Source organism: Vulpes vulpes, chromosome 9, assembly GCF_048418805.1.
Source record: "Vulpes vulpes isolate BD-2025 chromosome 9, VulVul3, whole genome shotgun sequence".
Taxonomy (NCBI): domain Eukaryota; kingdom Metazoa; phylum Chordata; class Mammalia; order Carnivora; family Canidae; genus Vulpes; species Vulpes vulpes.
The window spans coordinates 21606467-21633113 of record NC_132788.1 but is presented as its reverse complement, the minus strand read 5'-3'; the positions used below and the strand labels follow the sequence as shown (position 1 = coordinate 21633113).

Sequence of the window (26647 nt, the reverse complement as noted above, 5' to 3'; positions counted from 1 at the left end):
TGCTCCAACAAGTGGTAGCGATCATTATTATTAATACAAGTGCACACTGGCAAGGCCACAGTGTTGGGGCCAAAGCAAGGTTCTGTGGGAGCAGTGATGGATGTGGGAGCTGCGGGGTTGAGCTCCAAACTGCTCTCAGCTTTGACTCTTCACTTGTATTCAACCCAGGAGGGAGAACAAGCACGGTCTTCATATGGAGAAACTTTCTGGAAATGGTGGGAACACAGTATAGGGATGGAGGAAAGGCTGACTTTGGCTGTGTGCCCCAGGTGATCCTGTAGAAGTCAATTAGTATCTTAGGTCTTGGCCGTTATCAGCGAAGGGTGGGATTGCCCTGATGAGCTCTAAGATTCCTCTGAGCTCTTAGGGCTTAAGATCCTGGACCCAAAGTTCCCTGGAGGAAAGGAACCAAGGTCATGAGGTCAGCCCAGGGCGAGGGTGTGTGCTATTCACCAGCAGGGGTTGGAGAGGAGGAAGGGGGGGGGCTTTTGTTAAGCAAGTCAGAGTGGAGAGCTAGCCAGTGGCTGCTTCTGCTCAGAGCAGTCCTAGGGATACTCCTTTAACGTTTAGCTGATTCCTGCCATGACCCTCTTGTCCCCCTTCCCTCCTGAGAACCTCTTACCCCTTTCACGGACTCTGCCCACGTTGAGAAAAGGCTGTAGGGAAGAAGGTTAGAAATGTCGTCATGGGTGAAGTAAAGGAAAAATGTTGAAACAGGTCATCTGTAAACCTGTCACAACCAAAGACCACAACCAAAGACACCATCAAGTGATGCAAACATGCTAAACTCCCAAGAGAGGTAGAGAATCTTCAGGGGTCAAAGCAGAGGCAGCTAACAACCAAAGCTCTGCACTCACGCTGCTCCTAGGAGCTTGCAGGTCTTGGTCATGTAAGGACTTGGGTTGACACAACCCATCGGAACAAGAGATGAGACCCCAGACCTATGGTGGGTGGTAAGTTAAAGATGAGATACACCCTACCCCCCTGCCATTGCAAATCCAGCAAATCTGTAGTCCTCGGTGAAAGGGTGGACTAGAAAAATATCCACCCATCATGCAGAGCAATGTCAAAGGAGTTGTTTCACTTCCATTTGGTACTAAGATGAAATCACAGAAAACTCCCCTAGGAATTCATAGCTATAAGCCTGCCTTCACAGGTATCTCAGTTTAAACCTACTCTATCTGTGGGATCTGGAAACCTCCAAGATGCAAAGTAAACAACAACAAGGTAAGTGAGCCTAGGCTGGTAATGCCCCCAGGAGGCCTGGTAGAACCAGCAACTGCTAAGGCATCCTCTCAAGCCCAACTGAAGCAGATTGGGCAGATTCAGTGCTGCTGAAGATGAGCTCACAAACTCAAACTACAAAACTCTCCCCCACATCTCAGCCCCTTCACACACACACACACACAAGCCCCATTGCAAGAGGTAGCAAACATAGCAAACAGTAAAGCCAGGGTCTCCAAAAATATCAAATAATAGAACTCCGAGAGAGAGAGAGAGAGAGAGAGAGAGAGAGAGAGAACGAAAACCTAGTATGCTTAACATGATTAAAGACATAAAGGAAATAGAACATAAGAATAAAACAAGACTCTATCACAAAACATTAGAATGATTTGCAAAAGAGCCAAATTAAAAAAAAAAAACACCTTGTTCATGGAAATTAAAAAGAAAACTTCAGAGATGTATTAAGCTGCAGATCTGACACCACCAAATACAAGGAAGAGGGCAGACTTCAGGCTGGTTTTTCAAAAACAATGACAGAAGCTTCTACCTAGAATTCTAGACTTGGATGAACTAGTCTACAAGACTGAAGATCAAAATTAAGGTATTCTCAGGTTAAAAAATTATACTTTTGTTATTAATAGACTCTTATGGAGAGAACTACCAAAGAAGGTACTTCAGGAAGAAAGAAATTATACAAAAGAGAAAGGAGCAAGACACAGAGGTGACCAGCAAAGGCGCTGGCAAACACGGGGACGTCTCGGCAGCACTGACTATATGACCAACGGCAGTGGCAGGACGGTTGGCACATATGTTTCAAAACCCTACTGGGATGTGATAGGGAGGATACAACCTTTCCCCACAAGGAGGGGAGTGTGAGGACCTCAGTCACCCTGACTACAGAAGTCAAACAATGCCAAGTTGCTCATTTTCAGACCCTGCCATGCTCCAGGACCCTTCCCTCCCAGGGAAGCCTTCCAGAGGCCTTCGTACCTCTGCAGCATCCCATTCCACCCTTCCACCCTCCTGCCCTCCTGCCCTCTGCAACACTCACCTTGCCATCACTTGCTCTGAAGAAGCTTTTGAAAGTCCGACTCAGGTTCTGTTCCAGTTCGGCCTCAGCTACTCCCTAAAACAAATTAAGAAAGCAAAAGGAGGGACTCCATAGAAATTGTGAGAACCAGAGCCTGCCTCAATCTGACCCATGAAGCCCCATCTAGCCCATGTTTCATTAGAAGTACGTTAGTTTGGATTTTCTGATTGAAACACATTAAAAAAAAAAAATCTTCAGGGCACCTGGGTGGTGCGGTCACTTGAGCAGCTGACTCCTGATTTCAGCTCAATTCAATGATCTCAGGGTCTTGATATCAAGCCCTGCATCGGGCTCAATACTAAGCGAGGAGTCTGCTTAAGATTCTCTCTCCCTCTGCCCCCTCCCTGCATGTGCGTACTCTCTTACTCTCTCTCGCAATAGGAAATTAATATTTAAAAAAAAAACTTCAAATAAAACACAAGATGCTAACAGTGGTCCCCCCGTGGGAGATGGATTTATGGCTTTCTTCTCTGTTTTTCAAAATTCCTACAGTGAGAATGTCTTACTTGTAATAAGCCCTTCAAAGGAATGGGAGAGGACTGGACAGGAGGACTTTGCTGGTGAAAAGCAAATGGTTCCAAGGGTTCCAAGCAGCCAAGTGGAAAAGCCAAAAGTTGTTCCATTCATGCATCTCATTTTGCTATGGTAACTTCAAACCCAACCTCTTTGAGCTGGGTCTAAATTATTACAGACTGATTATTATTCCATGCCTATGGATTGTCTCTCAAAGGACAGGGCAGCAAGGTTGCTTGGGTTAAGACCCATATCCTTTGTGGTGACAAATTGCCAGGTCTCTGCACTCATGGGAGCCTTGTTAGATATAACGCCCAATCCACACACGGTTCTTCGGTCATTTCCATGTCTCTGGCTTGTGCACGACTGGAAAGTTCTCTGACTTGAACTTGCCTCATCAGTTCCACAGATACTGGGCCCCTTCTCTTGCAAATGGGTCTAAGAAGAGATGCTAATGTACAAAATAGAGGTCCCCAGGGTGGGGGTGAGGGTTGGATGTGGACTGAGGACAATGCTGGAGGTGTTGATATACCCTGAGACCAGGGGAAGACATCCTTGCTGGAAACTCAGGGTCTGGATTTCTCAGCTCCCCTTCCTTCTTATCCAAATCCTCCATCCAGGAGCATGTTGTGACACTAAGATAGGGTGGCAAGGGGCTTCAAGATCCATCAGTGGATGCAACTCTACTGGCTAGTCTCTCAGGATGTGATTTTTTGGGGGGTATAAAAAGTACATTTTAATCCAGACTTTCTTTCTTGGAAATTTAAAGCATTGTAATTGCTCTATCTGTACCTTCTCCTTGTCTGGACCCGAAAAGAGTCCAAACTAACGTACTTCTACCCGAAATTGGACCCGAAAACTGTTATAAAACCTGTGTAAAGAAAGACCGCTGTCCCCGAGGCAGGGACCCACCAGAGGCAACTGCTCAGAAAGAATCAAGATCTTTCTCCAACAGTCCTGAGGAGACCAGAGCTAAGGCTGGACGCTGAGAAAGAGTACTAGGTATGTCCTGGTCCATTCAGGCTGCTCTAACACAATGCCATATGTCAGTGAGCTTATAGACAGACGTTTATTTCTCAGTCTGGAGGCTAGGAAGTCTGAGATCAGGTGCCTGCAGACTGTCTTCTGGCTGTGTGACCATGGCAGAAGGGACGAGGGGGTGCCCTCTGGAGAGGATGCTCACCCCATTTACGAAGGCGCCACCCTCACAACCTAATCGTCTCCCAAAGGCCCTACCTCCTAACACCCTCACATTGAGGATCAGGATCTCAATATGTGAATGTGGGGGGACACATTCAGTCTATAGCACGGTGCCAACCTAGTTTTTTCTCCTCCTGTCTAGTGGCTTTCCTGAACGTACACAGAAACCAGCTGAAATGGACTGCAGAATGTTTTCTGATTGGGCACTCTTACTTTCTCACCTCCCTGGTTTGAATACTGGAACTTGCATCAGAACACCTTGCTCCTGGGGCCCCCCGGGTGGCACAGTCAGTTAAGCACCTGACTCTTGGGTTCAGCTCAGGTCATGATCTCAGGGTCATGAGATTGAGCCCCAGGTCCGTCTCCGCACTCATCAGGGTAGGGGTGGGGGAGACATTCTCTCTCCCTCTCCGTCTCTATGCTCATTCTCTCTTAAACAAAGAAATAGGGCAGCCCGGGTGGCTCAGCGGTTTAGCGCCACCTTTGGCCCAGGGCGTGATCCTGGAGACCCGGGATCGAGTCCCACATCAGGCTCCCTGCGTGGAGCCTGCTTCTCCCTTGCCTGTGTCTCTGCTTCTCTCTCTCTCCCTCTCTCTGTCTCTCTCTCTCTCTCTGTGTCTCTCATGAATAAATAAATAAAATCTTTAAAATAAATAAATAAAGCAAATAAATAAATCTTTTTAAGAAACAGACCCCTAGCTTCCTGACTGTGGCCTTCAAAGAACCTCCACTACCTGTTCCCCAAAACTGCCTCCACGAAATCCCGCCTTCCACCATCCCAATAAAACAACTCTATTCTTGTTGGATCCCAGAGAGCTTTAATGTGCCACCCCCCCAACCCCCACCCGGGCTACCCTCAAGGCAGGGAAGCATCCACTTGGAAGCCTCTGTGACTGATCCTAGGACAGCAGGGGCTGAACATAAATTCATGATCTCAGAGAGGAAGGGGCCGCAGGGCAGGTCTCTAAGGCGCTCTCGTGCCCGGCGGCCCTCAGGCCTGTGTGTGCACTTTAAGAGGCCCCGCTGCACAGCACTTTGCTCCGCACACCGACATCCTGAGAGCCCTGGATCTATGAGGCAGCGGCACGAAAAGCAGCATCTATCATCCACGGTGCTGGGTCTGCAGTTTGGGAATTTCCGATGCGGGCCACGCCGATGTGATCATTACACCCCCGTCACGTTTGTCAGGTCCAGTTATGATGCAGCTTCGGTCGTGACCTTCTGCATCGTGATGAACAGCTCGGCAAGAAAGAGCCGCGGGAGGAAGTGCATTTTAAGTGATCGATAAAAGCCCTGGTCAGCCCGCATGTCACATAGGTCATCGTTTTTATTCATTGGGAACTGTCTTCATCCCAGAAACTGCAGCCGTTCACGAGCCCGGGGGCTGGAGGAGCCTCCCCAAGCGCAGAGGTCTGGACGGGGCTTTGACCCGCCAATGGTCCTTAGAAGAGCAAATGGATGCCAAATGGGTCAATAAAAAATCAAAGGGATCATAAAGGTAAATAAGTCTGTCCGCACACAGGAAAGTACATCAGATCAACAGGGGGAACGGGGACAAAGGTGAGGGCCGGGAAGCGGAGAAGATGATAACATTTGTCCTCTGGTTATGTGCCCTGCTGATATCACCTGACTCTCCGTAAGTTTTAAAAGGTGATAACGTATTTTTAAGTCCCGCAGACCAATGACAAAATTCCCACCTGCCCCCTGGGAGGCGGCTCCTCCCTCTGGGCTCCAGAGCCCAGCAGTTAGGGGATGGACTTTGGAATCCCCTAACAAGGCTCACCCCTAACAAGGCAAACAAGACTGCGAGCCCCTCTCCTGATACTTAACTAACTGGGCAGCTTAATATTCTCAAGCCTCAATTTCCACATCTATAAAACGGGAGTTTTGTAAGGATTTCTACAAGATAATGATAATGCGTATTATGTCTGACACTCAGGAGAAATGCCAAGAAATGGTAATAATTGTTATTATTAGTATCCCCATCCTTAAAGTTACTGGATTGCACCAGAAATGTCTATTTTGGGATCTGGTCCCCTCACCAGCCTGTGAGTGTCTCCTGGACACGCACAGTATCGTATTCATATTTTTCTTCCCATGGCCATAGCATGGTAATAGTAGGTACCCCGCAAAGGCTGGGTGGGTAGGAAGGAGAAAGGGAAGAGAGGTGCAAAGGGGGCAGGAATAGGAGAGAAAGACTTTGGTGGGAGTGTCTTCGGAATGATCCTGGCTCTTGTTTTTCCACCCTCCATTGTGAGCTCATATTTGCCAAACAAGGCAAGTCAGCCCCAGCTTGAGGTGAGGCTGAGCAGTAATCTACAGAACGGAGACAAATGAGAGGATCCGCTCTCCTGTGACCCAAAGCTGTCCCCGGGGCAGGCAAACTGAAGACAGCCCTGGGTTTGGAAAAAAGCTCCAAAAGAACTAGGGGTGGTGGAAGGGGAGGAGGGCGGGGGGTGGGGGTGACTGGGTGGCGGGCACTGAGGGGGGCACTTGACGGGATGAGCACTGGGTGTTATTCTGTATGTTGGCAAATTGAACACCAATAAAAAAATAAATTTATTATTAAAAAAAAAAAAGAAAAAAAAAGGAAAAGAAGCTCCTAGAACAAAGCCTTTGGAATTCCATGGATCCTGGAGCTTGGTCTCAAGAGTACTCCCAGGCTGTTTAAGGAGGTCTTCTCATGGTGTGAATGACTAGAAACATAAGGAAACCCACTTTGGAGAATTCATTAGAATTTCTTGGCCTTTCTAACTAACTACCACTGCCTCCTCCCACTCTTTATTTTAAACTTGAAATCACAGAAACTCATAGCTACTCCAGGGGGTTTCTTTTCTCCAATCTGCCCTTTTGCTCCTTCCAAGATGTAGGACAGGTCAGCCTCAGAAGATGCTCTTAATTGGTTCTACTGTTTCATTACCAAGACAGTGGAGACAGCCACTGAAATCAAAGGGCACAAGCCCGGACGGCCTCTGTCCCCCTACAGCTACTACAGCTACCACTAGAAGATGCATCACGGGGAGAAGAAGGCCCCATCTCATCAGGGGGTTGGTGCCAGCATCTCTGCTTCATGTTCTGTCTACCTTGATAATCCTCACTCAGATTCCTCTGAAATTCTGGGGCAGGGTTTTCTCAAACTAGGTCAGAAAATTCATGGCTGGGGTGGTTGCCCCTGAGATGGAAAATGCTATCTGAAATCTGGGCAAAAAGAGAAAATGGTTTATTATTCTTCAGTGTTCGGCCAGACAGACAGATGCACACACATACACTCAGAAGAGAGGTGAGTCAGGCCCCACGGTAAGTCCATGAGAAGACCCACTTCCACTGGGTGGGCTCCTTCGCTCTTTCCCATGGCACTGAGTTTCAAAGGCCACCTTACAGATGGAGACTCTTGGGTGGAGTGTGACCTCCTTCAAAGTCAGGCACATTATAAATGGCCAAGCTGGAGACAAGAACTCCAGACTTCAAAACCCCCTGTATCCAGTTCTCTTTACTATAATGTAACACTACCCATTTACGAAAACATAAATAAAATAAGAGTTTCTTCCATGGCAGATGCAAACAGCGGCACTTTCTTCTAAGATGTATTATTCAGCTGTGACAAACAACCAAAATATTGTCCTCAGTAGAGGACTGGTTAAATAAGTGACGGTCCAGGGACGCCTGGGTGCCTCAGTGGTTGAGCGTCTGCCTTCGGCTCAGGTCGTGATCCTGGGGTCCTGGGATAGAGTCTCGCATCCGGCTCCCCTCTGCTTCTCCCTCTGCCTGTGTCTCTGCCTCTCTCTCTCTGTGTCTCTCATGAATAAATAAATAAAATCTTTATAAAAAATAAAATAAAATAAATGATGGTCCACCTGTATTCTGCAGCACCAAGAAGCCATTGCTACAAATGAGGTAAACCTATACGTCCTGGCAGGAAAATCTGTCCAAGATCTAGTAAATGAAAAAGCAGCATGATTCCATTTATATAAAAATTACACATACACTCATATGCACATATGCATGCCCCCTCCCCCGCCACACTTAAAAGCATATTTTTAAAAAATGTCTGGGAAATACTTGCTAAACTATTCATAGTAGCTACTTCTAGATGAGCGAAAGGGGATTCAACTTTTTATTTTATACGACTCAGTACTTTTTTTTTTTTTTTTTTTTAAAGCACCAAGCATAAATCATCTGCAACATACAGGCACTAGCAAGTCACCAGCTGTCCCTGTAGTCTGGTGGCCTGGTGGGGGGCTACTATGTGTGTTCTGGGGATTAAGGGGGACCCTGAACACCATGAGGGAGAAGGAAGAAAACCATTTGTGGATGTGGGGGTGCCCTTCCACCTGGCGAAACCATCTCTTCTTGACTGCTATCTATAATTTCCTTTCCCCACATTTTCTCTCTATTACCTAGTTTCTCAGCTGGTTAAATACTTAAAAGTGGGCTTTGGCTTGCTCTCGCCTACAGAGCCTATAGCTTGCTGTATGGTTCCAGACACCCACACCACACACACACACACACACACACACACACACCCTTCTCCAAAGAAATAAAAATACATATATACTATTAAGGAGGAGTAAAGAGGCACTGGTGTTGGCAGACAGAAGGGGACACGCACTAACCATGTTCTGATTTCGGGGACAGAGGGACTATGAAATATCGCCAGGCTAAGCAAGGAGTGAAGAATCTTAAGGATTAAGACACGGAACTTGTCACATTCAAACTACCCAGCTGATTCTATTTGACTCTGCTGCCCAGAGCTCCTCTTCCTCTTTCCTACTATACAAATGCAAAGCTTGTCATCTCTTTGCTGAGAAAAAAAGAAAAACATGCCTTTTCATTTTGGTTTCCACCAGACTTGGCAAATAAGCAGGACGAGAGACAGTAAACACAATGGCTCAGGGTTCAAAGAGCTAGAGGAACTGAATCTAAACTTGGGAGTTTACCTAGGCCACACCCTGTCCTGCTCAGCAAGCGTGAACCAGGCGTGGGAGGGACACCAGTCTGGAGGCTTCCTTAGGCTGAATGCATCCACGGTGAGCGCTTCGGGTCACTCCTCCTGGCTGGGGAGTGGCGGGGACAGGTTTGGGAGCAGAGAGGCAGGAAGGAGGGGGTTCCAGCACCCACCCCTGAATGAGACAGGTGCCCCACACGTTATGCTTTGTTAGGCTTGAATTTGGCTTCGGTTTGAAGCTGTCACCTGTTTGAAAACCATGCAATGAGACCATCCTTTTTCAGATGAGGACACTGAGTGCCCGACATAGGAAGGGACTTGCCCTGTTGCCAAACAGGCAGCAGACATGCTGGCAGGACCCCCGTGCAGGGCTTCTCCTAGAGACCCAGCTCTGTGCCCAACCAGACCAGCCTCAGCAGCTGAATTCACCCCAAATGCACTCCCACCCCCAGCCTTCACTTATTTGAATATTAAACATTTTCCTAATCAAGAGGAAACTCTTGATTCTCCCAACTCTTCCTGCAGATTTTAAACCCAGCAGCAACAACATAACAGTAGGAGTATGATTTTTCCACAATGACTATAATAACCTTTGCCCTACTAAGGGGCAGTTAGTAAGCATCTTTCCCCTGAGGTTACTTGTATTAATCAGCCCTTTAAGCTTATCTTGGTTTGCTCCTTCCTGCTGTGTTTGGATGAGCCAGGCACACACAACAAAGTCCAAGCTCCCTCACAGTGTGGCTTAGGAGGATGCACGTAGACTTTAAAGTCAAAGTTAGGTCAAACCCAGTCAGTACCTAGTCTTGGGCCAGTTAGTGAACCCCAGAGCCCCTGTCTGCTTATCTGAAAGACAGGAGAACGCCAGAGTGTGCTTGTGAATAGGACCACTTGGCATACCGTGCTCAAAACAAGTAGTAACTACAACCTGAGTGTCCATAAAAGGAGGAATGGATAAGCCAAATGTGGTCTACACATACCGTGGAATGTTATTCAGCCCTAAAAAGGATGGAAATTCAGATACATGCTACAACGTGGAACAGCCCTGAGGATGCTGTATAAAGTGAAATAACCCAGACCCCCAAAACACAAATCCTGTATGACTCCACTTCTACGAGGTCCCTAGAATAGTCGAATTCAGAGACAGAAAGTGGAATGCTGGGTGTCAGGGGCTGGAGGGAGGAGGGAATGGAGAGTTTGTGTTTACTGGGTATAATTTTGGATTTGCATGATGAAAAAGTAATACCCACCATTTGCTTTGACGTGGATGGAACTGGAGGGTATTATGCTGAGTGAAGTAAGTCAATCGGAGAAGGACAATCATTATATGGTTTCACTCATATGGGAAATATAAAAAATAGTGAAAAGGATTATAGGGGAAACTAGGGAAAATGAGTGGGAAAAATTAGAGACGGTGACAAAACATGAGAGACTCCTAATTCTGGGAAACGAACAAGGGGTAGTGGTAGGGGAGGCAGGCAGGGGGTGGGGGTGACTGGGTGACAGGCACTGAGCGGGGCACTTGACGGGATGAGCATTGAGTGTTATACTATATGTTGGCAAATCGAAATTCAATAATATATAATATATATATATAATATATATTATACATATATAAAAGAAAACAAAAAAGTTCTGGGGACAAATGGTGCTGATGGCTGTACAGCAAAGCGAAAGTTCTTTTTTTTTTTGCAAAGCGAAGGTTATTAATGGAACTGAACTGTACTCTTAAAGATGGTTCAGATGGTAAATTTTATGTTATGTGCGTGGTTAAATAATAAAAATCTAACCAAGTATGTTTTGAAGATCTATTTGGCTTTATTAATGGGTTCATGAATGGGACAGCATCCCCTGTAGCCAGTAGAGGGCGCTCAAAGGCCTACAGGAAAGGAAAGGTTTTTAAGGGTAGAGAGGGAGTAAAAAGAAGGAAAAGAGAAGCAGAGAATCCACTGTTTTAGGCAAGGTCGCCCTTCTGAGGGGAGTGGAGGGGGCCTCTCGGTGATTTCCTTGTGTTGACCAGGGAATTCAGGGTGTTGACTGCATAGAGGTTACATTTGTGGGGGGCTGAAGCTCCAGTCAGGCTGGGTACTGAGTATTGGTTTACTTACTTGGGGCCTTGAGTTTCTTTTTATTTTATTTTACTTTATTTTATACTTATTTATGTATTTATTTACTTAGAGAGAGAGAATGAGAGAGAGGGAATGCCTGGGGGATGGGCAGAGAGAGGGGGAGAGAGAATCTTAAGAAGACTCCATGCCCAGTGGAGAGCCCAATGCAGGGCTTGATCTCACGACCCTGAGATCATGATATGAACCAAAACCAAGAGCCAGACACTTAACTGACTGAGCCACCCAGGCGCCCCCTCACTATATTTTTTAAGGAAAACATTATTAAAAAATAAAAACATGTTATTTACATCGACATGGGCACATTATTATTTTTTAAGTGAAATAATAAGTATTTTAAAATTTCAATATCTGGTATGGTAAATACCAGTAGACATAGCTAGCACACATTAACTAAAGATCTTTGAGGTCTGTAATAGCTTTTATGAGTGTAAGGGGGCCTGGGACCAGAAAGTCTGAGATCCACTGCATTGCAGGGAACCTATTATTGGAGAGAGGGTCAATGGCTTCCTTGATCCGCTCCAGCAATCCTTGACTGGGATAGCTGCCCAGAAGTTTCCAATTCACTGAGAAGGATGGCTATCTGCCTACCACCACCTGGAAAATGACTAGATTAGCCCCTTTCCTGAGGCTACACTCCAGGACCAGCAGCACCAGCCTCACTTCAAAGCTTGTTAGAAATGTGAATCCTTTGGTGCCACCAAAACCCACTGACGCAGAACTCTGGGGGTGTAGCCTGGTGATCTGTGTTTTAACTAGCTTTCCAGGTGATTCTGATGCATGCTGACATCTGAGAATCATCAGGCTGGAGAATCATAGAAACTGAGTCACAGAACAGAGCTGTCCAAGCTGGGATAGCCTCCTCGGGCACTGTGTGTACGAGAGTCACCCAGGGGGACCTTGTTAAAAAGCAGTCTTGTTGGGTAGATCGCAGAAGGGCCTGTGAGTCTGCATTTCTAGCAAACTCCCAGGTGATATCAATGCCCCTGATTCCTGCACCTTGCCTGACACCCCAAACCCTTCGGCTCCTAGCTTGTATTGAATTCTTACGATTCTAAGGGAAGTGAGGAAGGAACTCCTTCCCTGGGAAATGCATGCATACAGTAAATTGTGCGGGACATTTCAAGATGTTCCAGACCTTCTGAAATGCACCTTAAGGATCACTGACTATTTTTTTTAGGACCTCCCTATGTCCCATGATATTTATGGGAGATAAATAACTTGCCTGCATTAAGCAAGTTTCATATGCATTTTCTGCCATTTGTCCCCTCAGACTGGAATGCCCTTCCTTCTTCTATCACTCACACAGATCCTATTCATCTTCCCAGGGCCAGTTCAAATGTCTCTCGTTCGGTAAAAATTTAACTGTGTTTTCTTCTGAGATCCCAGAATAAGCTGTGCCTTCATGAAGGTCCTAGGACCTGACTTCTTCTACAGTTATGTGTTACCTGACTCTTTGTCCAAGAACAGTTTCAACCCTCAGACACTGTACCTCATCTCTGAAACTGGCACATAAGAGATGATGCAGATGCATCTGCTATATGAATTAATGGATATTAATTCCTCATAAGAAACACCAGTCAAAACATTTCTGACATTTAAGTGTATTTGTCATGCTCAGCCCCTCACCCGCGTCGTGGGGTACCTCTGTTCCGTAGCAGATACAAGTCTTTTGAATGGTGAATCCAAACGGATGAGAAAGGGCTTTCATGCCCATGCCATCCCTACCCCTGTGCATCCCCCATATGGTGCAGCCTGGCAGCTAGGGCCTGAGTGTTGAGGGCCTGTTGCCCAGGCATGGGGCATGGGGGCTGGGTTAGGGAAGAGGGAAGAGGGTGAGAAGTAACTATGAAGCATGAGGTGCTGGTGATGGAAGGACCTGTGGGTGGGCATGTCCTCTGGAAAGGGGATACTCTGGGCACACAGAGGGTGGTGGGAAGGGATAGGGCTCTTGGGGGTATGGAGAGCAGAGGCAGAGATTGAGAAAGGGTCAGATAAGAGGTGAGAGGAATCCAGACACCAGCTTCCCAGTTTTGGGTGGGGTCTTGTTCCGCCCCCATTTCCCAAAGGCCGAGGCAGCTGCCACTGAGGCACCTACAACCAACACTTTGTTTTTCTCCCCACCACCAGAGCCTTCTTCAGTGTGAGATGCACAGGGGTGAAGCAAACACCTGGGAAAGGGTGGCAGGCAGTACATTACATCTGAGATTGGGATTCGGATTTCCAGTCCTGCTGGAAGAATTTTCATGGGGCTATCTATGACCAGACGATGAACCTACAAGGATTCTCTACTGCTTTTGACATCAACTACAGGCTCAGAGTTTAGTGTCCAGGCCACAAGGACACTCACCTCCTTCCTGTGACCACTTGACCAAACCTTCCAAAGAGGGCACTAGGGCACTTCTCACTTGCCCCCTTCCCCTTCCCCCTCACCATCCCCATCTTGTCCCCTTCCTCCCATTTCTTTCACAAGGGCACTGTTCCTTTTCCCCCTACCCATCTGTTATAGGCTGAAGCTGAACCATATCTCCTCCTAATTCTTAGGAAGCCCTAGTCCCTAATACCTCAGAATGTAACGATATTTGGAGATTAAGTCTTTAAAGAGGTAATTAATATGAGGTCTTTACCTTAGACCCTTATCTACTAGGACTGGTGTCATTATAAGAGGAAGTTTGAACACAGAAACACACACGCACAGAGGATATCCCATGTAGGGACACACCAAGTAGGGGGCCATCCACAAACCAAGGAGGGAGGCTTTCGAAGAAACCAACCAGACAGACACCTTGATCTCAGATTTCTGGCCCCCAGAACTATGAGATAATAAATTCTAGTATTTATGCTCCCCCCCTCCCCCTAGTCTATGGTACTTTGTTATGGCAGCCCCAGCTGACTAATACACCATCTAATCCACCCTTCAAGCTCAAGACCACTTCAAATGTGTTGAAAGTACTTCAAACATGTTTAAGTACACTACTTAAAGATGTGTTGATTCAATTCAAGACAAAGGGAGCCCACCACTTCCTGCACTCTGGGTACAGTAAGGCCTGGCTTTAATGGAGAATGTGATATATTCAGCATCTTTTCATGATGTTGCCGGAGGCTTCTGATGTCTTTCTGAATGAGTGTTCCCTGAATCAAAAAGTTCCTCTTCTAGGGGGGCCTGAATAGCTCAGTCAGTTAAGTGTCCAATTCTTGGTTTCAGCTCAAGTCATGATCTCAGGGTTGTGAGATTGAGCCCTGCGTTGGGCTCCTAAAATCTTAAAAAAAAAAAAAAGTTCCTCTTCCAAGGTATCAACTTATCAATCAAAATTGTTGTTTGTGTGTATGCATATGTTATTGTGTTTTAAAGATTATTTGAAAGAAGAGAGAGAGAGCAGGGGGAGGAATAGAGGGAGAGGGAGAGAGAAAATCCCACGCAGACTCTCCACTGAGCATAGGACTGATTTGGTGCTCAATGACCCTAAGGCTCATGCCTGAGCCCAAATCAAGAGTCAGACAACCGATGGAGCCACCCAGGCATCCCTAAAATCATTCTTAGAGAAGAGTTACTTGGAAAATTGAAACTGGGATGGTTGTGACCCTTGCTGGGCATGGTACCTCCTACGAGCAGCAAGGGCAAAGTCTGGGTGAGAGAAGTGGGGGTATGTTCCTGTGTTCTTTATTAATTCAATCCATCCTTCTCTCTTCAGAGTGCTAAGCAAACTTCTCTTATCCTCTCTGAATTACCCAGATGTAGCTGGACATTGGGGTCCAGAACCTAAGAGTTGATGAGTGGCAGTGCCTGCTCAGATGAGGCCAGATGATTCTGACTCACAATGCTGCCCTCAGTGAATCCCCCTGAAAGGGAACAGTGACACTCCATCACAGGTGTCACCCAAGGTCCAGGGGGCATCTTTGAAAGGCACCCTGGGCTTTGTGGCACATGAAGTGATACCTAGAATACATATCTCAAAGCACACTTGGGGCCTAGTGCCTGCTTTTAGGCTCTGCTGCTCCCTGTATCACAAACCAGTCCTCAGCAAGTGAGGTACCAGGTCCCTGGCAAGGGCTCAGGAGCTGTCATCAACAATCAGTGGCCTTTGTTAGCCTCTCAGCTATGGAACTGAGAAAGAGCAGCTCCAAACCAGCACTCAGCTTCCCACTCCACAATTTTGGAGAAACAGGAGAACTCACTGCACCATCACCCCTATGCCCTTCCCCTTGCCACCCCAAATACACACACACAGAAATGTGTCATCACCCAGGAAGGGCCAGCTGAGCTGAGGAGCCAGTTTCACTTGAGCCCATGTGTAAAATCATTTCTGACTAATGCCATGGAAAATGAAAGGGCACTGAGAAAATCAAGCTAATGTGAGAACGAGAGATAGAGGAAAAAGAAGAACAAAAACCTTGGTGGGATCATAGCTCTTGAGTCCCAAACTTACTGGTTCTTGGAAGTAGAGCTGGTAATCAAAAACGGGATTGGCTTTGATCTTCTCCATTGTGGACACATTGGGATTTGCTGGCACGAAGGGAGTATTCAAACTGGCCACTGCCCTGTGGAAAGAAGACACGAAGACACAGACCCTGTAAGAAGTCTGTATGAACCAGAAAGGACCTTACACATCAGGATGGAAGTTCAGAGCAAGAAAGGGATATACATAAGATCTCTGACTAGCAGTGTGTGGGAGGATGGGTCAGCACTCTGAGTTTTTGACTCCCAGGCTATGGCTTTTGTTTTGTTTTTTTTCCCCACTAAACTGCAGTATTTCTCACCCTCTTGCCTTAGACAAAGACACGCACACACACACACAAACACACATTATGTGCAGTATATCAACCTTCATTAGATTATAGTTTCTAAAAATGCATTCATTCTTTTCCTTCTTTGCTTCCTTCACTCGCTTCACTGTGTTAATTCCATGCTATATGCAGGGGAGAGAAGATATAAAATCAATACTCAGAGAGCTCATTATAATTTAAAAAGGCTAGACAAATATACCCATGACTATATTACAAAACAAACTGTGATACGAGCCATAAGAATAGCACAAGCACATGGGAGTTCAAGGAGACAAAGAGTTTCTAGATTTGGGCATCATGGAAAATCTCATGAAAAAGAGAGCATCTGAACTTGCCTTTTAAGGGTGGAAGAGCGTAGGGAAGGGGAAACAATACTGTAAGGGAAATACCATGGGGTAGCATTAGCAAATTCTAGAAGGGGGCAAAGTTTGGGGTTGAGTTTGACAGAGCAAAAAAAAAAAAAAAAAAAATCTATGTGATGAGAGGCCAAGTTTTTTTTTTTTTTTTTTTTTTTTAAGATTTTAGTTATTCATGAGAGACAGAGAGACAGAGAGACACAGGCAGAGGGAGAAGCAGGCTCCATGCAGGGAGCCTGACATGGGACTCGATTCTGGGACTCCAGAATCAGGCCCTGGGCTGAAGGCGGTGCTAAACCACTGAGCTACCTGGGCTGCCCAGGCCAAGTGTTTAATGAGGCATCTTGTGAAATAAAGCCAGCAAGGCAGGTGAGAGCCTAGACATGCAGGGCTGCGAGTCTGGATCAGATGCTGTAGAAAGTCAAGAAAACCATGAGGGCTTCTGAGAAGAGGGGAGGAGCAGACTGAAATTGCAGTCAGGAAGTGATGTATCAAGCAGGGATACATGACACAGATGCAGAGAGGGACACCAGAAGCAAGGAGAGGCCCAGCACACTACTACTTTAGTCACCCAAGAGGAACAGGATGGCAGTGATGGGAAAAGAACAGAGGGGTAGATCTGAGTGACCACATGAAGTCAGGGCTGATAGAAGTCAGCCAGGAGCACAGTTAGTCTGGCTCATCAGTAAGGGATCCCGTACCTACTCTGATCCTAGGGAAACTCCTTCCCAAAAGGGAAATAAAAAGGAGAAAATATCTTGGGGAGATATAAACTAGGAGGAGCAAGATAACTAGGACAAATGAAATAATCAGGAAAAGCAGTGCTGAGGTTTAGCCAGTGCCAACCAAGAAGCATAATGCGAGCCACACATAATTTAACATTTTCTACTAGCCAATTAAAACAGGTAGAAAGAAGCATGTGAGATTAATCTAAAATATTACTTAATATTAACTGAATTATACTAATATTGTTAATACAAATTTAAAATCTACTGTTGATTTAAATAATTTAATATTCAACATGATATATCTAAAATAATAATAATTTCAACACATAATCAATACAGAAATATTAATAAGATTTTTTTTTTTTTTTGGTATTAAGTCTTCGAAATCTGGAAGGTATTTCTCCTTTAGAGTCATCTCAATTCAAACAGCCACATTTCAAATGTTCAGTAGCCACCATTAGACAGTGCAGCTGAGGCTATAAAATAAATTATACCAATGCCTAAAGGTTTCTAGTGTTACCACAGTGAATCTATTTTAAGCATTACTTAAATCACAAGTCAAGAAACTCTAGCTTTATCTAAATATTCTGAGCAGATGAAGGTTTTCTTTTCAATTGCCTTGACATACAGCTTATTCCATATATAAAAAAAATTATCATCATCACATGAGATGTTAGCATATAAAAGCTGGTGCCAACTGCATAAAGATTGGAGAAAGCTAAACCACAGTCTCCTATGGGAGAATTTCTAGATGATTGTCAAAGAAAGGAGATAAAAAAAGTATTCTTGGCCAAACATGTAAGAAGACCCTTACATTAAATATGTCCCTATAGTATATCTCAGTTGAATGCCAAAACCAAGGATTTAAAGAAATGTTCCAGGGGGCACCTGGGTGGTTCAGTTGGCTAAGCTTCCAGCTCTTGATTTCTGCTTAGGTCATGATCTCAGGGTTGTGAGGTTGAGCCCCACAATGGGCTCCATGCTGTGTGTGGAGGTTACCTAGGATTCTCTCTCTCTCTCTCCCCCCTGCTCTCTAAAAAAATAAAAATAAAAGATTCTTTAAAAAAAATCCACATCCGGGTGGCTCAGGGGTTTAGCGTCACCTTCAGCCCAGGGCCTGAACGTGGACACCTGGGATTGGGTCCCATGTCAGGCTCCCTGCATGGAGCCTTCTTCTCCCTCTGCCTGTGTCTCTGCCTCTCTCTCTCTCTCTCTCTGTCTCTCATGAATAAATAAATAAAATCTTTAAAAAAAAATCCACATTAAAGGTGGGCTCTTCCCTGAACTTTCTTTCATTCTCTGGCCAGAAAGATGTTCAATGGTAATAATATTCTTAAAAGCCAGCTTTGTCCAGGGCCAGAGATGCTGTGTCCCACTATGTACAGCCCTGGAAGGGGGTCTTGGCTTGCTCCCACCCCCCAGGAGTGTAGTAACAAGGCTGCTTTGATGAGCGCAGATGGAGAAGGAGCAACTACTACCAAACTAATGACACATGGGATGGAAAGAGAACAATGAGAGGAGGAACAGGAATCCAGAGCATGCTTGTGTATGTCAGACTTAATGTTATTCTGGATATAACTTCACTGGGCTCATGTTAAATATTTTCAAATTCTCAAGGGAGAGACTAAGTTGTTAATAGAACAACAGGAAGGTGTTTCTCTTCCCTCAAGGTAGAGATCATAAGCCTGTTGTTCTATTTCCTTTTGTCCTCTTTAAGAAGCATCTAATACAGTCTGTACAGTAACTTTCTAGTGACCCGATTCCTAAGAACTGAGCTCTTATTTTGACTCTGAATGAAAGAGAGGACAGACAGAGAAGCTAAAGAGATCAGAAACACAAGAGTGCAAAAACTTTAAAAATATTTCAGGAAGTGTTTGATTCCTTTTGGTCTTTGATATCATCCTACCATTTGAACTGATGTTGGGCTGAACATAATTTTCCACTGTTTCTGTTCTTATATGTCCCACCAAAGAGAAAGTGAATGGATCATTTAGGGAAATACAGATGGCTGTGAAGGATAATGTTTATTTAATATGCTAAGAACCCAGGCTGAAATGGGAGTTTACACAGGCTTTAACTACAGTTGCCCGCTCAACTGGGTGTGGCCACAAAGGCCACCTGGCTCTCTGGGTTCAAAACCTGTCCTCTGAAAGCTCCCACTGGTGCCCTGGTGTCATTCTAAGAATGATTATGAATGATGTGGTGGTGGTCACAACATGCCATTCTAACCTGACACCTGCATAGCATTTTCCATGTTGGATAGTTGAAAGGAGTTACCACTCTGTGGTTGAGGAAACCAAGGCCCGATGGGTGAAGTGATTTGTCACACAGCTGGGTCAGGGCAAAGTTGAAAGCCATGCTTCCTAACTCCCAGTCCAGGACTGAAGTTTCTTCTGGCACTCAATTCTATGACCCCACCACCCTTGAAGCCTCACCCACTATCTCCAAAATCTACCACCATTCTTCTGCCTTCCCACTGGTTACCCAGGCCCTGAGTTATCAGTCCCATTACCAGTAACTGGGACAGGCCTTGCTTCCTAAGACATAAGCTCATTAAGTCCTCCTTATTAATGGGTCAATGGGTAGTAGGAAGCTAGATGTTGCACTCCCAGATAACCTATTTGTTTTCAAGAATTTACTGGAGGTCAAGACCCAAGGAAGGATTCTAAGGGGAATTCAAATCCAAACTCTTGATGCCTAAAGCCTAATTACCTCACTCTCTCAGGGTAGAAGAGAGCCATGTTCCACACCAGCATGCCTCCCCAGTCGTGGCCAATGAACACCGCTTGAGGGATGCCCTAGTGAAGGATAAAGAAGGGAGCTGAATGTGGGCAAGTTTCCTGGATGGGGAGGTGAGAGCCCTGGGGCCCTGTGCTCCCTGTTGGCCCAAAGCCTCAGCCAGCAATCCCTTTGTTCACTTCCTAGGACTCCTCCTCCACCGCCCCCACAGTAGCAACTTCAACGTCCACCCTCTTCAAGCCTCCCTTCCCACACAGACCAGCCTCAAGAGCCTCCAAAGGTGACTGATCTTTTATATTTTCTCAGAACCCTAAAGCCACTGACCCCAAATTCCCTCTCCCTCTCTACCTTCTCTCAGATCAAAATTTGTCTTACCTCTTTTTCTACTTTTTGTCTTAAAGTTAGTATGACTTACGTCCCTGTGTTCTATATTCATCTTTCATTGGGTAATCACCCAATGATTCTACTCCCCACTCTTTTTGGATCTTTCCTCCCATAACTAACCACTGAAACCTCAAAGGCATCTCTATTGCCCCCCTCTCTACCAGCATCTTCTTTTCTTCTGCTGCTGCTAACAAGGAATGACAACAGTTCCTGTTTATTGAGGACCTACTATGTCACAGGCACTGTGCTAAGTGTATATACCTACCATCTGGAATTCCTCCAATAACCTAACTCACATTTTACAAATAGGGAGACAGGCTCACAGTGGTTAGATGACTTTCCTAGGCCACATGGATGGTAATTCAGACCCAGGCCTCTCCAATTTAAAACCGGGCTCTTCCCCACCACCCCACCCTGTTGGCTGCATTTAGCCACATCAGAGCCTCCCCGAGCCTGCCCAGCCTCACCATCATCTTGAAAAGCAGCTCCCAACTCAGCTCCCTGCCACTCCTCCGTTCTCTGTGTCCAGCTTCTCACAATGATCTACCCCAGTGGCCTCTCTGGTAACTGCCATACATCTCTGAAGCCTTTTCCCTGCAATCCCTGAGTCCACTGAAACTTCCCTCTCAAAGGCTATTCATAATTCATAATAGTTTTTTTTTTTTTTCCTCTTGGCTCTCATTCTTCTGACTGTTCTGTGGCATCAGACGTTTCCTTTGCAATGTTCTTCCCTGGGCTTCTGTGACACTATGCTTTCCAGACTCTTTTTCTCACTTCACTGAGTCTACTCCTTCCTCTCCCCGTCATATGGGAGTACTTCATGGTGCAACCTGAAGGCCTGTCCTCAGGGAACACATTGACCCCGATGGCTTCAGTGGCTGTCTCCAGGTGGCGGATGACCACCTCTCCTGCAATGGGCCCGGCTTCCTTCCCCTGGGTCCCAGGAATGACTGGGCCAGGGAGGGACACCTACCCTACCCGGCCAACAACCACAGGGCTCCCTTTCAACAATCAGAGTAAGAGACTTTCTCAGCCAGCTGGAAGTCTTCTAGATAGGAGGTCATTCTAGAGTCAGAACTGGGGTGGCCACACTAGGCCATGTCCTCTTAGATGTCCCCACCATTCTCAAAGATCCAAAGCCAATTCTGTGGGACTGAGAATCTGCAGAGGGCAGAGACCACGATGTCTTTGCCTCATTTCCTACAGTGTTTGCCACCATGCCTTGCTACTGAACTGGAACCCACCAGTCATCTCAAATTCTCCTCCTGACTTCAGATCCAACAAATAGGGACTAAATCCATAGTTTTGAGGTCCTCTATTGGCTATCCCTCCACTGCCACAGTCCTGGCTTAGCAGCAGTGTCCTCACCCTGCCACCGTGACCTAACTCAGGATGGGAGAAGTGTCCTACCTAATTACAATCTCAATCTTCTGTGAGTGAAAAGCAAAAGTATAGTCTCCGATCACCATCGCTGGTCTGTGTTGTGTTTGTCATTGACGTTCCAAACAATGTTAAGTGAAGGCATTTGATGTTAGGTATTTCTAAAGGGGCATCAATTTTTTAAAATTGTGAAATATTAGCCTATAGGCTATTTTCCAAAATTCTTGATGCCAGCAAAGCTCTCTACCCCTAACTCAAACCCGAGATAATCCTGTTCCCTGGAAAATACTTTCCATGAAACAAACAATCAAAACCAAAAAAGCCCAAACTTGGCACTATATTGTTCTCCGAACATTTTGCCATCCCTGTGCTTGTAATTCCTCCTGACCAGCTACCCTGCCTCCCGCTGCCCCAAAGGGTGCCATTCCTGCCCTTGCCACTCACCTGGGGGGCTCTAACAGTTGACACTTTCAAAGGCTACATCTTTAATTGCCCACCCAAACAGAACTCTCCAGAGATCAGTCCAAGACAATTACTTACCAACTTATCCAGGAAGGTGACCATCTCCTAAGAAAGAAAACACACAAGAAAATCAGAAACACACAGAATTCCTGTGTCTTCCTTTGTTAGGGGCTGCACTGTGTCTTCCCCAAATTCACATGCTGAGGCCCTGACCTCTCCCCTCCAGTACCTTAGAATGTGGCTGTTACTTGGAGATAGGGTGATTGAGGTGATTAAGTTAAAATGAAGTCATTAGAGCAGGCCATGATCCCAAGCCGACCAGGGTCCTTATAAGAACCAAAGATTTGGACACAGACACACCGAAGAAAGCCCATGTGAAGACACAAGGAGAAACAGCCATCAACAAGCAAGCCTCAGACTCTGCTGACACCTTGACCTTTCACTTCCAAGCCTCCAGAATGGTGAGAGAATCCATTTGTGTTGTTGAAGCCACCCGGTCTGTGGTACTTTGGTATGGCAGCCCTAGTGCACTCATATGACGTACAGTCACTTCCCAGCTTGTAAATTCTCTCCCTTCCCTTTCTAGCATCATCTCAGTAACGAGGCAGATCCCAGACACTCAGAGTAAGTTATTCAGGGTCTGTTACTGCACAGCACTCAACGGGGCCATGTTCATTATAAATCACAGCTTCTTCTGGGGACAAAGAGAGAACCCCAGGACAGCAAGCTCCTGCCCCCATCCCGCAGCACTGATGAGGAAACCTGGCCACACCAGCTAGCCAGCAGGGAGTCTGGGGAAGGTGTCTATGATGTGTGGAGGTGTTGGTGATGAGGGGCATCCAGAATCAGGGCCAGGGCTGTCATACTGGGCTAGGTACAGAATGGGCAAGTAGGGGAATTCTGCTGGGGACAGGGGTGGAGGGGAGGACAGAGCAGAGGTGTGGAGAGAATGAATCAGTGACCAACAGGCGCCTGTCAACCTCTGCAGAAAGCCACACTGGCTCCCTGTTCTGAAGCCCCATTCCTCCTAAATGGTCCCATCTAATTTGTCAACACTACCCCCATTCACCTGCGCCCATATGAGGAACTTCTGCTTGCTATAATAAAAAAGCCAGGGCACCTGGGTGGCTCAGTGGGTGATGTGTCTGCCTTTGGCTCAGGTCATGGTCTCAGGGTCCTGGGATTGAGCCCCACACTGGACACCCTGCTCTACAGGGAGCCTGTTTCTCCATTTCTCTCTGCCTGGTGCTCCCCCTGCTTGTGCCCTGTCAAATAAATACAATCTTAAAAAAAAAATCTATGAAGCTGCATCTGTGCATCCCTAGTGTGGCCAGAGGTGCTGTGCCACACCCCTCACCTTCATCACTTCCTTTCCCCTCACTTAGAGTTGCAGGGAGGAAGCGGCAGCTCCATTCTACAGATAAGTAAACTGAGGCTCACACAGATTGAATGATGTGGCCAAGGCCACGTAACTAGTAGTGGTAGAAATGGGATTGATTCGAGGTCTATGTGATTTCAAAAATTCAACATCAGAACGTACAAAGCCATCCTGTTTACTTTATTTTTATTTACTTATTCATGAGAGGCAGAGAGAAGGGCAGAAACATAGGCAGGAGAAGCAGGCTCCTCGCAGGGAGCCCGATGCAGGACTCGATCCCAGGACCCCAGGATCATGACCTGAGCTAAAGGCAGACGTTCAACCAGTGAGTCATCCAGGTGCCCCAAAGCTATCCTGTTTTACCATGTACACAGCCTTATTTTGGATAGCTTCCAGGCCCTTGACTCCACCTCTCTTTCTACCAATTGAGAAGTAATCCTAGTTTGCTTTTTGGTTCCCCAGATGGAGGCTCTCACTGGGGGCTGCAGAGATTGCACCATAAGAGGCTGACAACTTAAAAAAATATATGTGACTGTATTTTCATCATCTACTCTTTAAGGTGCTTCCAAAATGAAAGGCAATTTTCTTTCCCTTCTCTGGGCTAGGGCTCTGTTTTTGTTCTTCCACATTAAGCAAAGAGGTGGAAATTGCAGGACCGTAGGAGGCAGGGCAAAGACAAAGGGCTTCCCACAGCCCTTGTATTCTCTATCCTAAGAGCATTAAAAAGTAAGTATACAGATATTCTCCACTCTGGTCTCAATTCTGTGGGGGAAATGCACCAAATATGGGCACCTTTTCTGGGGGAGACAGGCTGGGGGTGGGGACATACAATTCTGCCTACAACCAGTGCCAGATTCAAAGACAAAGAATTGTAAAGGTGTTCTGATTCCTTTGGCTACCTCTGGGCCCATGCCTGCCCCACAAACTCAGGGCCACACTGATGGCCTCATTGGTTCAGGAAACAATGGGCAAGCCCCTCACTGCTCCCACTAGAATATCCGAAGGCAAGAGGTGACAGGTTCCACTGGTTAAAATATGCACCATTTATTTTTTTTTCTTCAAGATAGACACACAGCATTGATGTAATTACTTAGTTTAATTATTTTAGCAGTTTTTATTTTCACCCTTCCCCCGCAAAGACAGATTACTGGATGGTGTCAGGAAGTCTTGTTCTGGACTGAACGTCTGTGTCCCTCAAAATTCACATGTTAAAGCTCTAACCGCCAGTGTGGCTGCATTTGAAGACCACAGGGTCTTTACAGAAGTCATTAAGGTTCACTGAGGTTATGAGGGTGGGGCCCTGATCAGATAGGATTCCTGTCCATCAAAGAGACATCAGAGAGCTGCTTTTCACTCTCCAATTAATCACAGAGACTAAAGATTAGCTCTGTGTGACTTCCACCTCCTACTGTTAAAAAGAAGCCACAGGCCTAAAATGGCATCACTTAGGTGAAGGCCCCAAGTCACTTAATACCCCAGCCTGACTGTATCTTCAGCCTCCTACAAATGTAGCCTCTACACAGTCAACACAGGAATTTCCCAGTCAGCACGAAGAAATTACCTAGAGGCCTCCTCCGCTCCCCTCACAAGGGTGACCTTGCCTAAAACAATAGATTCTCTGCTAATCATTCCCTACTTTCTACTCCCTTTTAAGGGTAGAACCCTTAAAAACCTTTTCTTTTCTGTAGCTCTTTGGAGCTCCCCTCTACTTGCTAGATGGGGTGCTGCCCGATTTCTGAATTGATTCATAAAACCAATTGGACCTTTACAATTTATTTGCTTGAAGTTTTGCTATTGAATGCTACAAACTACGAATCACACTCAAGTCTGGAGGGGTCTTGGAGGGCATGAAGTCCATCCACTCATTGTATTTTATACTTGATGGCATGACCTGGAAAGATTAAATGACTTATCCAAGGTCACACACAGTGAAAGAGAAAACTGGGTGTAGCTAAGTTTCTCTACGTTCATGAACTTGAGAAGATACCACTATTGCTATGTTGCATCCCAACACCTCTAATTTAGAATCCTGACTATAGTCATACAGAGAATAGGTTCGTGGTGCCTTAAAGGTACCTATTCTAAAACAAATAATAGTTGTATTATGAGCTGGCATAAAAGTTAAGGAATTGTGGTTGAGAAAAGAGATTTCAATATAATTGGAGGGATGTAGTTGAGAAAAGGTTTTTTGTGGGCATTTGAGGGTAAGCAGTATTATGGATCTTCATTCAGTTTCCTATAACCCTATATTCAAAGATTATACAGGTTATTTATTAAAAAAGATTATACCGGGTATTTTAAATAAAATTTTACATTAAAAATATTGTGCTAATTTTTTAAATGACAGCTTTATTGAGATACAACTCACTGCCATAAAATTCACCCTTTTAAAATGCACAATTCAGCAGATATTAATGTAGTTAGAATTGTGAGGTCATCACTGCTGTGTAGTTAGAGAACATTTCATCACGCCAAAAAGAAACCCTGTACCCATTAAGAGTCACTCCTGTTCCCCATTTCCCCTAGCGCTTGACAAACCACTAACTTCATTTCTGTCCATATGGATTGATCACTTCTGGAAATTTCATATCAGTGCAATTATACAATATGTGGCCTTACGTGACTGGCTTGTCTTAGCGTAACGTTTGCGAGGTTCATTCATGCTGAAGCATGCATCATTATTTCATGCCTGTTTATGACTGAATAATATTCCATTGTATGGATATACCACACATTTTTTTATCCATTCATCAGTTGATGAACATTAGGTAGTTTCCACTTTTTGGCTTTTGTGAATAATGCTGCTGTCAACGTTCATGTCCAAGTTTTTGGTGGACATATTTTTTAAATTATTTTGGGTGAATACCTAGTAGCGGACATACTAGTGACTTTTTATAAGGGTGGAGCTGGAGGACCAGAGCATCCCATTTTATCTTGCTTGTTTCAGTAAAAGGATTTTCTTTTGGAGGCCAGTTAGATCAAGTGACCTGATTTACCCATCTTGAGAACCAATTTTGACAGAAACAAGGCAGAGGTCCAGTTAACGGACATTGGGGGGATGGGGAGAGGTTATTAGTGAGATTTTGGCAGGATTGTGTCAGATATAGGAGCATGATAAGAAGGTGCAGAATGGAAGAGGTAAAGACTTGGAAACTGAGGAAAGATGGAACAACCACAACTGGAAAGTCAGATTTTGTCAAGGCTCCTCTTACGAGGGGCCAAAGCCTACTTCCAGGCCCGGTTGTGGGTGGTCTGAACAGAGCTATGACTTCTATATGGAGCCTTTTTGTAATTTTTAGCATGATTAGCAGCATCATCAGTTTTACAGTCAACTAAGAGG

The 26647-nt window shown here is 45.6% G+C and overlaps 1 protein-coding gene across 5 annotated transcripts in view; it reads right to left on the bottom strand.

Annotated features, from left to right (window-relative positions):
* Positions 1-26647, bottom strand: part of EPHX2 (epoxide hydrolase 2) — a 62185-nt gene that overhangs the window by 8481 nt on the left and 27057 nt on the right. For 3 of the 5 annotated variants that reach the window (XM_026007881.2, XM_072719537.1, XM_072719538.1), the window contains 5 exons: positions 22008-22034; positions 19677-19762; positions 15523-15634; positions 2276-2350; positions 623-656 (listed from right to left, as the gene is read on the bottom strand). In XM_026007881.2, the coding sequence (XP_025863666.1) occupies positions 623-656; positions 2276-2350; positions 15523-15634; positions 19677-19762; positions 22008-22034 (334 nt within the window). Of the gene's footprint in view, positions 1-22; positions 657-2271; positions 2351-15522; positions 15635-19676; positions 19763-22007; positions 22035-26647 lie in introns of all 5 variants that reach the window. The other 2 variants (XR_011994169.1, XM_072719539.1) reach the window with 2 other exon arrangements.